Source organism: Mycena indigotica, assembly GCF_014461135.1.
Source record: "Mycena indigotica strain 171206Taipei chromosome Unknown Mind.scaff0013, whole genome shotgun sequence".
NCBI classification, from domain to species: Eukaryota; Fungi; Basidiomycota; class Agaricomycetes; order Agaricales; family Mycenaceae; genus Mycena; species Mycena indigotica.
This window is the reverse complement of record NW_023503012.1, coordinates 1,168,120-1,180,467: the sequence shown is the minus strand read 5'-3', so window position 1 is coordinate 1,180,467 and position 12,348 is coordinate 1,168,120. Positions and strand designations below refer to the sequence as shown.

Below are 12,348 nucleotides of genomic sequence, written 5' to 3'. Positions count from 1 at the left end.
GTGGAGTGGGGTTATAACGAGATACATACCGCTGGGTCTACGAGGCACGATTCCCGTATAATCCATGAGCTGCTCCATCAAACCAAAGAAAAATTCCATTTCTTGATGCGCTAGCGAAAGATGAAAATGTTGTCGATATTGCATGAATAGATGGGAGACGTACTTAATGGGAGCTTCCGTGGGCGGCCACCAGGATGTGCTGTGGCCAGACCCCGCTCGAAAGATTTCAGGATATGGTGTAACTCGCTTTTCGCTTCCACTGCAACCAACTGTAAGCATGAAGGTAGCAAGTCCAGAATTGCACATACCGTGTCCCTTGATGGCCGACTGCCCACGAGGGACAGTCTCCAAGGCCATACCATACTCAAAAATCTTCTCCCAACCAGCGAGAACTTCTGCTTCTGAAAGGAGCGGACCAGGGGGGAGTTTACAAGGCTTGGCAGTGCTCGTCTGGCGCTGGCCCCTGGGAATCACACACTAGATAAGCCGCTTAGTATGTGAGTTGAGCGGAGAGAATAAATGCACCATATGAGTTTGTTGTCCTAGTCGCTCCAGATGTCCATTAGTTCCTTGGTTGATTGTGGTGCGATGCCAATAGTTGTTTGGACATGGAGCTGGTTGATACAACGGATTGGGAGGAAAGACATTGTGATGGAGCTGTGCCATGGTAGAGGTGGGTGAATCGGTGTCAGACATTGTCGAAGAATGGAATGACGAGTCTCCAGACTGGCAAGGTTTTTATGCAAGCCTGCAGACAATTAGAGGTATGATAATTGGAGAAGTGTTGTAAAATACCGCGCTTAGGGCTGTTTGACGGGGTCTGAGCAGTGGAGCTCAGTGCTCATCGTGGTCATAACAAGACAAGTCAATGATCATCATTCCGAAACACAAAACAATAGAAGAGATTCCAAATCTGCCGAAGCACGATCTGGGTCAATGTCCACCATATGCTATTTAAGCCTGGCGTGGAACTCCGATTATGTCTCTGTTCAGCCGTTCTCCACTATGTCATCCCACACCGTTACAGTAGAGACTTCAGATCTCCAAAGTACCAATTCCTTTTCCTCGCTGTGAGATACAGGCTGACACTAAGACAGAAGGAGAGCAGTACAACAATATTGACGACAAATACAAAGATTTGCGTTGGGCAGATAAGAATCCAAGGTATGTCTTTCGGTCCGAGTCTACGAGCGACAATCTACTTAACATTTGACAGAGTCTCTTATGACATATGCTGTCCTGGCATTGGCAAGCCCGATGGGGAGGCCGTTGAGACAGCGTGGTGTGACGATAAGCCAGTAAACTTAGACCCAGCTGTAGAACTTTCGTAGTGTCAACAAGTCGTTATCTGGATGACATCATCCGATGCATAATCAGCGATCATTCCGAGAATCCTGCCAACGACCTCAATGTCGGCTCACCTTCAAAAGCGCAAGCGAGGAAGACCTCGGAAAGCCACAGTCAACGAGCAGAGCATTCCCAACAACTCTGACGATGAGATATATGACGAGCTACCAGCAGCGATACGCACGGTTTCCGGCGAGTTACTCGACACAGCTTTAGCTTCAGTCATAGTTGAGGAGGAGATACCCACGGTGGGGAAACTGAAGCGTAGCCAGGTGAGTGACTGTCAATGGACAGGACCTGATCCTTAATAAGACGCAGGGTGCTTCCACCAAGCTTCAAGATGCACTTGATCATTTACCCGCCCTTCGTGAACAAATAACCCAGTCTTTACACCATAATCCGGGTATCGGTTGTCCCTGCGCATGTGGAGACCAGAACGCTGTTTTCACCTGCTCTCTCTGCTCTGGGAGGCAGATGCTTTGCAGCGCATGCACTGTGAAGCAGCACTCACAGCACCCCTTTCATCGGATCTTCCAGTGGAAAACCGATGTCTATGGCTCTGCGTTCAGTCCTATCTCTCTCCTGGATCTTGGGCTGGTTTTGGACGCTTGCACCAATGGGTTTCAGCCTTGCCCACGAGCATCATCCGACACAATGAAGCTCACTGTTGTTGCGGTCAATGGCATTCACGAATTAAAGATTCGTCTTTGTGGCTGCCGAAGCCCTGCAACAGAGAGGTTATATGAACGATGGGAACAGCTACTTCAGCTTCGACTTTTCCCTGCTACATTTGCCTTTCCCCGAACAGCCTTCGACTTCCACGCCCTCGAACAATTCCACGTCCAGTCCTTGACCTCCAAAATCACGGTCTACGATTACATACGCTCTCTCGAGAAGCTGACAGACGCCGTCTTCCCTCAAGATGTCACTGTAGGCAGTTCTGCTTACCGTTTAGTATACATCTCACTTCATTGTCCAGGATCGGTACCGAGAATTCGCCCGGTCCTTCCGCATCTGGCGGTTCTTAGCGCTTGAACGACGAGCGGGGCAACAGCATGGAATTGATTCCCATGTCCCACATCGAACCGAAGGTGGATTGGCAACACGCTGTCCTGCATGCCCAGAAGTCGGATTCAATATCTCCCGCGCAGAGATTGACGCACTACCAGATGACCTAAAGTTTGTGTTCTCAGAACTCAATCTCTCACATTCAATATGTGTAGGTATACTTCCCGACTTGTACTCTCCGTGGATGCAAACTTCAAGGCACAACGCAAAAATAAGAAAACGAAGGAGGACTCGGGTGACATAGTACTGAATGCAGGCCACGCGTTCTTTCCTGATGACCAAGACTTCACCGAATATATCAAAGTAACCGACGCAGCAAAGATCAAGGAGCCCAATCCCGAGCCCGAGGGTATCATTTGCAACCATTTTAACGCCAAAACGCTGCAGAATATGGCTAAATTCAAGAACGTTGTCATCTCCGGTGTTGTTGCCGTTCAGTGTGCTCGACATGGGTTTTTCCTTCCTGGGGCGCTTGTCGATCTCACGAGAGGAGAGGCGTAGGTGTCGAACTTGAGTCTGTTCAGGTACTGATGCTACAAAGGTACAACCGAACCGACTATGCAGTCTGCAATGTGTTGGCCGAAAACCATCTGAACGAAAATATAGCGATTACCTACGATATCTGGTGTCAGTATGGTATCAACCTACCGAAGCGTGTCCAGAAGTTCTTCAACACTCTCTATCCGCTTGCAAAGCTCGTGTTTGGCGGGATTCCCAAGATGCATATTCACAATCATCGGGAGTTCTGCGAGTTGATTTACAACTTAAATTGGCTGGTTGGTATGGGTTTGATCACGGGAGAGATGATCGAGTCATCTTGGGCCGAGCTCAATCTGACCGCAGGGAGTACCAAAGAGCAGAACCACGGCAATCGTCACGACTCGCTCGATGAGGCATGCAACAATTGGAACTGGGACAAGTTAATCCGGCTCGGTACGATTCTCGACTACTAGTAAAATTTTGTCTCATCTATTTGACAGCAGATACTCTTGTTCGCCTCTACTGTGACGCAAAGCTTCAGCTAAATCGGCGCCAAAATGATTTCAATGGCCATTGCAGCACCGTTCCGCCTGAAAAACTTGCCGAATGGCACTCAATACCAGCAGAGACTACATTCGATGTAAACGGAAAAGTCGTCAACTGCCCATTTGAGCTCAAACTCGAGAATGGTATGCAACTCGGCTCTATGAACGTAGTTGCTCATGTTCATAGGCCCACCGACTCACCAAGCAGCTTACCGAAAGCTTATGGAAGAAGAATTTTCAAACAAAAAACAAAAACTTGGCTTGTTCGAAGGCGACTCAGCAATCATCGCTATCGGTTTAGCTATCGAAAGAGATCAGTATGTGTATCCTTCAGAACGACCGGATCCGGCCTCACACTGAGCTTGGACAGGTGTTCAGTTGCCCGTCTTGTCTCCGCAAAGCGACCCGACCAAGAAGATGTCATTTCAAATCGCCGCAATCAACTGACTGACAAGCTCACCGAATTTCGCCAGGTCCTATTGGAACGTGTGCCTGCACTGAAAACGCTCCTGAGGGACCCGATTTCCGAGAAACCCGAAATCACACGTCTCTTCCTACCATCCGAGTTCTCTGCAATTCAACGGGACGACTACGACCTAGTGGCACTTGCATCGATCGAGTATGCATTGCGTGAAGGCCTCGCACATGACACCTTGCAGGAGATACGGAACGCTATCCGGGCATTCAACATCACCATCAACTTCAAGAAAACCCATATCACAGGGACGGGCGCCAATACACGGGCGCAGACACATGCTATGGTGCAATACAATGATATTCGCATCCTTGCGACAGGGTATAAGGTGCAACGCGAGGCGCTGATGCGACTTGGTCTCCCTCCGACTGACACAGTGCTCCGACCATTACTCAAGAAACATTTGAAGGGGAAGGATGGGCAAGCTCTGAGAGCAGGCCAGTCACGGGAGTTGGAGTCGTGGATTTGGAGAGTTGCCCGCCCAGAGGGAATGTCCGAAGCACAGGCCAAAGATTGGCAATTTGAAAGTGCGTAATATTATGGTACATTTGGCTGTGTAATCTTATCTGCCTAGTGGATCGAATGCGCTATTTCCGGTTACGCGCCTCTGTAGACCGAGCGACCGAGGAGATCAACATTTTGGAGGCTGAGTTCAAGCGATGCAAGACGGCCTTTGATCGCTATGCAATGATATGGGCGGAAATGGCTCAAGCGCCACAGAGTTTGGTGCTGGGGAAGTCGGCTTATGCGGTCAAAAAGGCAAGGATGTTCGCCAAGCTTGCTATGCGGTCCGAGAATGCCAGGGCCTCGCTGGACAAAGCATATGGTGACGCTTTGAAGCGCCAGGAAAAGCGTGATGCCGAGCAGGCGGCGAAGGATGCTCAGGACGCCGAGATGGAAGAGGAGGGCGGTGACCAGGAGTTGTTTGAGGTGGATTTGGTGCGGGATATGCATACAGGGTAGTGAATTCCAGTTTTTTGGGACAGCGCTGAGGCTGAGAGAGAGACGATGTGACTTAGTAATTGATATGACATCATAAACTTCTACGCTTTGCTCAATGCTTGTGCTCGACCAAGGTTTCTCTTTGTGCATTGCAACCATTGTTCGACACGCCTGGGCCATCAACAGCCATATAAAAGCAGCGGGAAGTGCCCTCACTCGGCGCGAGCACTTCCTCCACACCCTCCGAGCACGCCTCCCTCAGCAAGATGTCAAGTTCTGTTTCACTTCTACTTCACTTCACTTTCATCTTCCTTCTCATTTCACTTCCTCATTCTCACTCTCCCTCACTTCACTTTCTTTGCCTTATCCTCATCCTCACTCCCCCTCCTCACATGCAACTTACTTCGTCATTTCATTCCTGCCTTGTCATTCCACTTCACTTCAGTGTCATTTTCACTTGCCTATATACATATACAGTAGCACCAGAGTGAGATGTAGTAGATAGTAATTACTGTGAAGTCAGTCTAGAGTGACACTTTGGGAGGTGATACGACCGCTATCCAATGAGTTGATAGAGATGCGACAACGCCCAGAGGTGTAGTCGAATGTTACGTAGGGGAAAGCTCCCAGTCCCTGCGCAAAGGTGTACTCTGATGAGTGTGCGTACATGAAACGCAGGATTTTGAGGGCAACATCCTCGCGACGCAGATTATAGTCGTGCTCAAGGAGGAAACGGAAGAAGGCCCGGTCTTTGTGCGAATATGCGCATTCTTCCTCTGTTCACCGGTTAGCCTGAGTGTGGATGAGATGCTTAAACAACCTTACCAGTCATTCGATCGGAAAGCTCTTCGCAGGCCTCTTTGTGTCCGCCGTCGTAGAAATCTGTGCGTTGGCATTGTTTGGAGCAGTAATAGGCAAAGCCGCAGCCGCCGCAGCGCTTGAAGTCGCTTTTTGGACAGATTCGGCCGCACTGCAAAGTAGTTAGGATAAGGCCTAGTAGTATATAGCCGAGACCAGCCTTTGTGTTATCGCATACTCTTAAACGCGGTAAGCTTTTAGATTTGAAGGTGTCCACCAATCTGAGCCGCGAATGAAGGAGATCGATAAATCGCTTCCAATCCTCAAGAGCTTCGGGTCGTTCCTGAAACTCGATGTTAGGGTCAAAATCTTCCAGCTGTGTCAAGTGGTTGCGCAGAGACACAAGGACGGAGTAGTATACGGTGAAGGCGGGGAGCTCCTCCCTCAGGAAGACGCCCATGAAAGCCGGCAGTGTCTCCTCCCCGGGTCCGTCGTCGAGATGAGCGAGGGCAGGGTCCGAAAGCAGCTTGTAGATTAGCGGGAGGAGACCTGCCCGAAACGACTCTGCCAGCCACTTTTGGCACCACACGCTGCGAAATATCTCGAGTAGGATGCGGAGAAACACTATTAAGAAGGTTTTTGCTGGTGCGTCTGTGTTAGTACGCATACTGAGCATTTTGGTGAGAGAGCAAGCGGCGGTGGTGAGCGCTTTGACGATTCCCTGGTCAAGAAGCCCCTCGCGGAAGGGATCGTCCAGGTCGAAAGTCTCCGTGAGCAGCCATATTATCCCGGTGGTTTGCTTGAGTCCTTCGCTTGGCGGCGGCCTGTCTGGCCGGGGGTAGGCATGGGATACATGTGCGACGATAAGCCTAGCCAGTTCTTCCCGAGAGCCTCCGGCGCCTTCAACGAGTTCTTCAAAGTGGGCCTTGTCGCTGTTTTTCCGCCCAGTCTCGTCGAATCCAAGGAGCGTAGCACACTCGAAGAGACCCTCGTCATAATGCGCCTCCAACGAATAGTGCCACCCCCGGCCAATGATTTCGCGAAAGCGCGGAGTGCGGGAAATAAGGCGCTCCCCCGCGTCGTTTCCCCGCGTCCAAATGACCCGCATGATCCCGAGTGATGTTGCATAGAATTGGACCCGTGTTGCAGGGTGGAGGTTGTCGCGACACGCGTCCAGGAGTTCCGTCCACGCCCAAACGCGTTTCCAAACTTCTGGAAAGGTGCTCGGAGAGACGTGATGGTCTCCAATGAGCGCCGAAAGGCAGCGCATGGCGAGCACCACGCACCGGATGTTAGCATGGGGGAAATCGAGAGAGGCCGCCTTCTGCGGAGCGGGGACGTCCACGTCAATGAGTGCGTAGAAGGCCGCCGCAACAATTGGGTGATAATATGTTGGGATAGGTCTGTCAGAGTCTTGCGCAATGCCTTCACATAGCTCTTGCAGGGCGTTGGCATCTCCCTTCGCAGCCTTTTCGGCGAGGACCTGAAAAGGGTGTATTTCAACTCGGGTGACGCGTCAAACGTCAGCGCTCACCCGTAGGGACACCGGGAGCTTCGAAAGATTCGACAACCGCAGAGACGCGGGCAAGACCATGGCGGAAGTGTGCGAGACGCGTCTGATGCATCAACGTGAGAAAGAAACATGGGCAAACAACTGATTGCCGAGCCATCAGTAACCGCTGGTACGGATCTCTTCCTCAACGTTGATGAGCGCTAGGCAAGCTAACATTTCCCTGTGTCCGCGAGGCTCAAACTGTTCGCTGCTTTCTCCAGGGATGTTGTCGACACTCCCGCTTTGTGAGTCAATCATTCTTCTTTCATTGATTTTAAAATTTGACCCGCGCAAGGCTTTTACAGCTTCTCGATGCTGTTCAAGAACAAGTGGAGATTCTGCGGCGAGTCGACCACCGGCAGCTGACCAGTGGTGCGCAGCTTGCGTGGCTTCAGTAGACGTCAGCTAACCAGGCAACAGATCTCTCAAAACAGCCTATGCCGGAGGTCCCGGCAACCAGCAGCAGTGCTTGGAATGCGCTGCTGAAGTCCACGCTGGCGGAGACGATACAGCCAAAGGTCGACAGGTGGAGAAGCGGCCTGGATGCCCTTTTAGTTTTCGTGAGTGCTCAATCCATACTTCACCGTCGCTTATAAAGTCTATCCTTAGCTGGGTCTTTTTTCTGCGATTGTCACCTCCTTCTTCGTCCAGTCGCTGTTGAGTCTGCAAGAGGACCAAAGTATGAGGATGAACGAGCTCGTGGCTAACCTGACGGAGATCATCATCGTCATAAGCGGTGTGCCACCGGCAACGCTTGGAATCAAACCTCCAAGGCCATTCAAGCCGGCCGGTGCCGATGTGCGATTGAATGCATATTGGTCGTTGTCCCTCATTCTCAGCGTGAATATCCCGGTCTTGTCCGGGACATAACATTGCTAACGCTGTCTTTCAGCTATCTATCGCAGCCCTGGCTGTCGCCTGCCGCGGCTACCTTAACATGGTCGGCTGGTCGCGGTTCATCAAAGCCTCAGAGAGGCTGATCGACATCCGTACTCGCTGGCTAGCTTTTGAGCCCCTCCTTGGTCCAACAATCGAACTCCTTCCCCAAATGCTTGTCATCCCTGTGCTCCTCTTCATCATAGGGTTACTCGACACGCTCTTCTCAAGCGTGCTTCAACTCTCACCCATCCCAATACCTATCCTCTTCACTGCAGGCCTGTCTCTTCTTTTCATCGTCGCTGTCGCATTGTTGCTGGCGTACACCGTTGTCGACAGAGACATCAATCCCACAGGGACTGGGATAGTTTTCCGTCTGATGTCCGAGGTCCGAACTTGGATGGCTGGCCCGCACACAACGTTAACTCTGGCTAGAAACAATACTCGTCAGCCGCGTGTCTCTACCAAATCGGACATCGAACTCCCTTCCACAGCACACCTTGTTTATCATGACGTCGTTCAGTCGACACATGACGACGAAACGCTTAACGAGGCCGCTGCTGCACTGTACAGCGTTATCCAGTCGTTCTCAGTATGGCCGCGATATACGATGTCGGCTAATGTCAAAACGTCTAGCGGACTATTAGCTCAAGAACGTGCGACTCTGCTGCATTTATTATCACCGGAAGCAAGTGCTCGAAGCAATAGAACAGCAGTACAGGTCATTCTACGCATACAGGACAGTACGTATTTGCAAAGTGTGAAAAGCAACTAATTTCAACCCTTATAGCTAATCGCATTCGCTATTCCCAAAACGATATGGCAGAGCTCATTCCGGTCTTGCTGGACGCAGCGCGCCGAAGTCTTCCATCAAACACCGCAGAGACCCACGTCCGTCTCTGGGAGTCCCCCTTTGTTCACGCTATGGCTATTGTCAGCAACGCTGGTGCCTTTTGTGGCTTGCCTGGCCCGCGATGCGCTCCGGCTTTAGCATTCCTTGCGTCCGAATACATTGACATTCAGCGCCTGCCCTCCGATATCGATCCCTCAGTCGAGCATGCGCTCAGGACACGTACCATTGGGGCAATTGCGGAATTGCTTTACTCGTCAGTGGCAAAATTGGTCCACGACAACTCCGCTCTTGAGCTTTCTGAGCTTGATTCGGCCGTATCAAGCCTTTTGGAATCTCCTCTCGAACCAGCATCCACTTACAGGTCGCGTTCCAACTCCTCGTCCGAGTCTTCTACCATTTCGACTGGCTTGCCGCTCGCCCGACAACCGCTCCTTCTGAATATCGAGAATCTCCTCGGAGGATTCATCTACCTCCCGCTTCCCTTTCGCACCATCTCAAGTCACAACTCTCCGAGTCGGGGGCATTCCTTTGCTGAACCCGTCAAAACCCAATCTGAGCTTGTCCTCGTATTGTTGCTCCGCTGGCTTGTGCATCGAACGTCGTCGTTTTCTGTGATCAAAGCTGCACAAGGACACATCGCACGTGTGGCACAGTCGGATTCGTGGCCCACTGTTTTGTTCTTCGTGGTCTCCACCTTAGCGAGGACGTTATTGGACTGGAACGTGGGCCCTAGTATCGAGAGCACCTCTGAAGCAAACGACAACGAAACCCAGGATAATGAGACGGCAAAATCATATCGCGATCAGGAAGAGCGAAGGTGGCTTCTTCCTCTGGCCTATCTATGCGTTACCTCGCTCGGGAGAATCGCCGCTCTACATCAATTCCATCCACAACTCCCTGCGTTAATGACAGCAGCGGCAGACGCAGTTACTTGGTACTCTTCCTTCCCGCAAATCAACGACCCGGGGCACAGAATATCCGCATATGATGCAGAACTGCTGCAGCTGATCCAGGCCGAACTCGACGGCATCCGCAATTTTGTGACGGACGGGACGTGGAGATGGAGTGCGAAACAACGGGAAGCAGTTTTGAAAGAACTTGGGCGACTCGAGCAAGGGCTTTCCCTGATTTCACCTCAACTTACTACGCTACCCGAGCCATAATCTTGGGCCGAACCCGTGTTTAGAACGGGTTCGAGAAGGGTCGAGACGGTTGGAGCGCCCTGCAGCTGGACCTGTGCTAACTAAAGCTCATTATTACTCAGATACGTGGACTGGCAGTGGAATTCTGGCACTAGCAGGGCCGTTATAACTTGACACTGTCGTTTGAACGTTGGACTGTCGACTCATACAGTATCGATGCTTGTCGTATGATCTTCTTCAAATGTTCGCTCGGCCGCGGAATCCGACGGCCTCTCTTATCTTTCCCGTTTCACGTGCCACCCGACAGTGCCGATCACATATCAGTATGTCAGAAATTTGCTTCCGCCCCGCTTCTCTTGTACCCACCATGTCCGTCGAGAGGCAGCCCGCGCGCAAGGAGGAGCCCGTCCTCAAGCGAGTTAAGGATAAGGTGACCACGAAGCATGGGTGGTTCGGGGACTATGACTATGCTTGGTATGTCTGATTTTTTTCTTTTCGTTTCCCTGCTCATGCGAGTGAATTGTTGACACGGACAACGTAGGCTCTGTACTCCAACGCTTCCCTTTGGGAATCTTGCCTCCCGGTCCCATCAGCCTCCATTTTATGCCTTGAACGAAGAAATGCCGCTTTTGCTTGCTATCTTCACGGGCCTCCAACACGCACTCGCGATGCTTGCTGGCCTTATAACCCCGCCCATAATTTTCGCCTCAGCACTTTCCCTGGATGCAAAGACCTCATCATACATGATATCGGCTTCCCTCATCGGATGTGGACTGCTGTCTCTCGTGCAGATGTCCCGCCTCAAGCTTTTTCGCGGTTATTACCTGGGCACTGGCTTGATTAGCGTGGTGGGGACATCATTTGCGACGCTCAGCACGGCTGACGCGATCTTCAACGCCATGTACGCGGATGGGACATGTCCCAGTACGACTGGGGCGGATGGGATAGTCACGCGCTTGGCTTGTCCGGAGGCATATGGGAAGTTATTGGGCACATCGCTCATATGCTCTTTATTGGAAATCGCAATGGCCTTCGTTCCGATAAGGATTCTAAAGCGCTTGTTCCCTCCGTTGGTGACCGGTGCGCAAATCGCATCGCTCATGTATATTCAATGGCTGATGTTCACACACTTGCAGGAACTGTAATCTTAACCATTGGTGCCTCTCTCGTCGGCTCCTCCGGGATACCCAACTGGGGCGGCGGGTCCAATAGCTGCTCGTCTCGGCCAGTGTCGGGCATTTTTGAGCTATGCCCGACAATCTTTGCGCCGAGACCACTGCCGTACGTTTTTGATTGTCCCTGGGTCCATTCACTGCGTTAAGCCGTTGGCAGATGGGGCTCTCCCGAGTTTATCGGTCTCGGATTCCTGTCCTTCATTTCCATTATCCTCACTGAAGTCTTTGGATCGCCCTTTTTGAAGAATGTGAGCATTATTGTTGGATTATTGGTCGGGTATGTCCTCAGGCTCTCGTACTCCAATTATTCTTTTGAAAATGCTTGGTATAGGTCCGTTGTTGCAGGTGCTGCTGGATATGCGGATCGCTCTTCTATCGATTCCGCTCCAGCCATCACCTTCCTCTGGGTCCATACGTTCAAAATCAGTGTGTACGGCCCGGCAGTATTGCCTATGCTGGCCGTCTATGGTCAGTTATTTGGCTTTGTGGTCGGACCAGCTTCAATTTGCAATATAGTGTCCCTTGCAATGGAAGCAATTGGAGACATCACGGCCTCTGCTGAAGTCTCGCGGCAACCGGTCGACGGGCCGGTATTCGACAGTCGAATCCAGGGCGGGGTACTGGTGGGTGCAATTTTTCAGATCTTTTTAGCCCTAAATGGATCTTTAGAGCGACGGTATCGGCGGATTCCTCTCTGCCCTCTTTACGGTCACGCCTCTTTCCATCTTTGCACAGAACAACGGCGTGATTGCGCTGACCCGGACAGCGTCCGTCACCGCCGGCCGCTGGTGTTGCGCCTTCCTGATCCTCTTTGGCATCCTCGGCAAGGTTGCGGGTGCCTTGCTAGCGATTCCGAACCCGGTGCTCGGGGGCGTGCCATGACGACATTCTTGTTCGCTAGCGTGGCCGTCAGCGGGATTCGTGTCCTCGGCATGGTCAGATGGGGTAGGAGAGAGCGCTTCGTCCTCGCGGCCGCGCTCAGCTTTGGATTCGGTGATCTGCTGGTGCCAGGAATATTCACCCACCTGTTTGAAGGCGTTGACCACCCAAACAAAGCCCTGCAAGGGTGGTTCGACTCGATCACGATTGTGTTGA

At 51.7% G+C, this 12,348-nt stretch overlaps 2 protein-coding genes across 2 annotated transcripts; both read left to right on the top strand.

Annotated features, from left to right (window-relative positions):
* Window positions 1–1,409: 1,409 nt before the first annotated feature.
* MIND_01272500 (uncharacterized protein) lies at window positions 1,410–4,878 on the top strand (the record flags this gene model as incomplete). Its single annotated transcript, XM_037369202.1, has 9 exons — window positions 1,410–1,619; window positions 1,666–2,277; window positions 2,327–2,526; window positions 2,571–2,912; window positions 2,957–3,348; window positions 3,396–3,584; window positions 3,628–3,757; window positions 3,811–4,442; window positions 4,490–4,878. 9 exons carry the CDS (start codon window positions 1,410–1,412, stop codon window positions 4,876–4,878), a joined length of 3,096 nt encoding a protein of 1,031 aa, XP_037214408.1.
* Window positions 4,879–7,346: 2,468 nt separating this feature from the next.
* On the top strand, window positions 7,347–10,099 carry MIND_01272400 (uncharacterized protein; the record flags this gene model as incomplete). The annotated part of the gene is made up of 7 exons (XM_037369201.1): window positions 7,347–7,372; window positions 7,429–7,452; window positions 7,503–7,579; window positions 7,628–7,767; window positions 7,817–8,047; window positions 8,100–8,826; window positions 8,874–10,099. Exons 1-7 carry the CDS (start codon window positions 7,362–7,364, stop codon window positions 10,097–10,099), a joined length of 2,436 nt encoding a protein of 811 aa, XP_037214407.1. The 5' UTR covers window positions 7,347–7,361.
* Window positions 10,100–12,348: the final 2,249 nt, after the last annotated feature.